Source organism: Oncorhynchus masou, unplaced genomic scaffold (assembly GCF_036934945.1).
Source record: "Oncorhynchus masou masou isolate Uvic2021 unplaced genomic scaffold, UVic_Omas_1.1 unplaced_scaffold_1607, whole genome shotgun sequence".
NCBI lineage: Eukaryota > Metazoa > Chordata > Actinopteri > Salmoniformes > Salmonidae > Oncorhynchus > Oncorhynchus masou.
In genome coordinates, this window is record NW_027006161.1 from 127,501 (window position 1) to 131,729 (window position 4,229).

Below are 4,229 nucleotides of genomic sequence, written 5' to 3' on the forward strand. Positions count from 1 at the left end.
TATATGGTGATACTATTCTATGTGATGATACCAGGCTATATGATGATTCCAGGCTATATGATGATACCAGGCTATATGATGATACTATTCTATATCATGTTGACAGGATATATGATGATACCAGGCTATATGATGATACCAGGCTATATGATGATACCAGGCTATATGATGATACTAGGATATATGATGATACCAGGCTATGTGATGATACCAGGCTATATGATGATACTAGGATATATGATGATACCAGGCTATGTGATGATACTAGACTATATGATGATACCAGGCTATGTGATGATACCAGGCTATATGATGATACCAGGCTATATGATGATACTAGGATATATGATGATACCAGGCTATGTGATGATACTATTCTATATCATGTTGACAGGCTATATGGTGATACTATTCTATGCGATGATACTATTCTATATGATGATACCAGACTATATGATAATACCAGGCTATATTTTGTGATACTAGGCTATATGATGATACCAGGCTATATGGTGATACTAGGCTATATGATGATACTCGGCCATGGTGATACATATGTTTAAAATGTGTGTTGTGTGTGTATTTCTGTGTGTGTGTGTGTGTGTGTGTGTGTGTGTGTGTGTGTGTGTGTGTGTGTGTGTGTATTTCTGTGTGTATTTTTGTGTGTGTGTGTGTGTTTTGTACAGAGTGTGACCCAGAGCGCTGTGAGTCAGACGTCCCAGCCTGTAGAGAGGACCAGACCCTCATCGCCACCAGGGCTGATGGCAGCTGCTGCCTGGCACACATCTGTAGTGAGTCGACCACAACATAACCACAACCATGACCACAATATAACCACAACCATGACCACAATATAACCACAACCATGACACAATATAACCACAACCATGACCACAATATAACCACAATATAACCACAACCATTACCACAATATAACCACAACATAACCACAACCATGACCACAATATAACCACAACCATGACCACAATATAACCACAACCATGACCACAATATAACCACAACCATGACACAATATAACCACAACCATGACCACAATATAACCACAACCATGACCACAACATAACCACAACCATGACACAATATAACCACAACCATGACCACAATATAACCACAACCATGACACAATATAACCACAACCATGACCACAATATAACCACAACCATGACACAATATAACCACAACCATGACCACAATATAACCACAACCATGACACAATATAACCACAACCACAATATAACCACAATATTACCACAACCATGACCACAATATAACCACAACCATGACACAATATAACCACAACCATGACCACAATATAACCACAATATAACCACAACCATGACCACAATATAACCACAACCATGACCACAATATAACCACAACCATGACCACAATATAACCACAACCATGACCACAATATCCCCACAACCATAACCACAATATACAGTGCCTTGCGAAAGTATTCGGCCCCCTTGAATTTTGCGACCTTTTGCCACATTTCAGGCTTCAAACATAAAGATATAGAACTGTATTTTTTTGTGAAGAATCAACAACAAGTGGGACACAATCATGAAGTGGAACAACATTTATTGGATATTTCAAACTTTTTTATCAAATCAAAAACTGAAAAATTGGTGCGTGCAAAATTATTCAGCCCCTTTACTTTCAGTGCAGCAAACTCTCTCCAGAAGTTCAGTGAGGATCTCTGAATGATCCAAATGTTGACCTAAATGACTAATGATGATAAATCAATCCACCTGTGTGTAACAAAGTCTCCGTATAAATGCACCTGCACTGTGATAGTCTCAAGGTTGAACTTTTGGCAAAATGCAAAGTTCGTTATGTTTGGCGTAAAACTGTAACACAGCTCATCACCCTGAACACACCATCCTCACTGTCAAACATGGTGGTGGGAGCACATGTTTTGGGCCTGCTTTTCTTCACAACAGGGAAGATGGTTACCACATTGATGGGAAGATGGATGGAGCCAAATACAGGACCATTCTGGAAGAAAACCTGATGGAGTCTGCAAAAAGACCTGAGACTAGACGGAGATTTGTCTCCCAACAAGACAATGATCCAAAACATAAAGCAAAATCTACAATGGAATGGTTCAAAAATAAACATATCCAGGTGTTAGAATGGCCAAGTCAAAGTCCAGACCTGAATCCAATCGAGAATCTGTCCAAAGTGTTGATGTGTCTGCTGTTCCAAATGATCTCCATCCAACCTCACTGAGCTCGAGCTGTTTTGCAAGGTGGAATGGGAAAAAATTTCCAGTCTCTCGATGTGCAAAACTGACAGAGACATACTCCTTTCAAGCGACTTACAGATGTAATCGCAGCAAAGGTGGTGCTACAAAGTATTAATTTAAGGGGGCTGAATAATTATGCACGCCCAATTTTTCAGTTTTTGATTAGTTAAAAAAGTTTGAAATATCCAATAAATGTCGTTCCACTTCATGATTGTGTCCCACTTGTTGTTGATTCTTCACAAAAAATACAGTTTTATATCTTTATGTTTGAAGCCTGAAATGTGGCAAAAGGTCGCTTTTCAAGTGGTTGATGTGAATACTTTCTCAAGGCACTGTAACCACAACCATGACCACAATATAACCACAACCATGAACACAATATAACCACAACCATGACCACAATATAACCACAACCATGACCGCAATATAACCACAACCATGACCGCAATATAACCACAATATAACGACAACCATGAAAAAACAACATAATGACAATGCAACCACAACCATGACAGACCAGCATCATCCCACAAACATCAGAAATCTAATTCTTTATCATGCCACTATACCATTGTATAATGGCAAGTTATGTGTTTTGTGTCTGTCAAGCTGTGGTGTCTCCTTTCTCCAGTGTGTTGATGTGTCTCTGTCTCCAGTGTGTTGATGTGTCTCCCTTCTCGTGTGTTGATGTGTCTCCTTTCTCCAGTGTGTTGATGTGTCTCCTGTCTCCAGTGTGTTGATGTGTCTCCTGTCTCCAGTGTGTTGATGTGTCTCCTTTCTCCAGTGTGTTGATGTGTCTCCTTTCTCCAGTGTGTTGATGTGTCTCCCTTCTCCAGTGTGTTGATGTGTCTCCTTTCTCCAGTGTGTTGATGTGTCTCCCTTCTCCAGTGTGTTGATGTGTCTCCCTTCTCCAGTGTGTTGATGTGTCTCCTTTCTCCAGTGTGTTGATGTGTCTCCTTTCTCCAGTGTGTTGATGTGTCTCCTTTCTCCAGTGTGTTGATGTGTCTCCTTTCTCCAGTGTGTTGATGTGTCTCCTTTCTCCAGTGTGTTGATGTGTCTCCTCTCTCCAGTGTGTGGTTCCTGTTTGGAGGTGGTCCCAAACTGCCAGGATGGAGAGGTGTTGACGGTGGACGCAAACAGTACAGACCTCTGCTGTCCTGTCTACCACTGTGGTGAGTACAACACACACACACACACACACACACACACACACACACACACACACACACACACACACACACACACACACACACACACACACACACACACACTCACTCACAGTGTCTCTGATTCCTGTGTGTGTGTGCAGTGTGTGAGCCGTACCGGTGTGCTGCATTGTCATGTCCCTTGGGGATGTCTGCTGTCACCGTGTCCCCTCCAGACCACTGCTGTCCTCTTCACACCTGCGGTAAAGTAGCTACTTACACCATCACGTAATGGGGGAGCGTGTGTCCTCCTCCATCACGTAATGGGGGAACGTGTGTCCTCCTCCATCACGTAATGGGGGAACGTGTGTCCTCCTCCATCACGTAATGGGGGAACGTGTGTCCTCCTCCATCACGTAATGGGGGAACGTGTGTCCTCCTCCATCACGTAATGGGGGAACGTGTGTCCTCCTCCATCACGTAATGGGGGAACGTGTGTCCTCCTCCATCACGTAATGGGGGAACGTGTGTCCTCCTCCATCACGTTGCAACCTGTTAGCCTCCAGCCTCCTGTTAGCCTCACCCCCCCCCCCCAAAAAATAATAACACAAATTGATTTTTTTTTTTGTTTCCCCTATTTTTCCCCCAGAGTGTGCATGTGACAAACTGTCGAAGCCAAAATGTGTTCTGGTAGGTTTCTGTATGATTCCACATGATAATGGATGTGTTTGGGTTATCTCTGTCATGGATGTGTCCCTGTAGTGGATGTGTTCGTGTTATCTCTGTAGTGGATGTGTTCGTGTTATCTCTGT

At 42.5% G+C, this 4,229-nt stretch overlaps 1 protein-coding gene across 1 annotated transcript in view; it reads left to right on the forward strand.

Moving 5' to 3' along the window:
• The window catches only part of LOC135531501 (otogelin-like), a gene marked incomplete at its 3' end in the record, with an annotated part of 128,424 nt that extends 124,317 nt beyond the window's left edge, over positions 1–4,107 (forward strand). Inside the window, 4 exon segments of the mRNA XM_064959530.1 lie at positions 687–791; positions 3,343–3,444; positions 3,582–3,680; positions 4,067–4,107. Of these exon segments, the coding sequence (XP_064815602.1) occupies positions 687–791; positions 3,343–3,444; positions 3,582–3,680; positions 4,067–4,107 (347 nt within the window).
• Between the last annotated feature and the right edge of the window lie 122 nt (positions 4,108–4,229).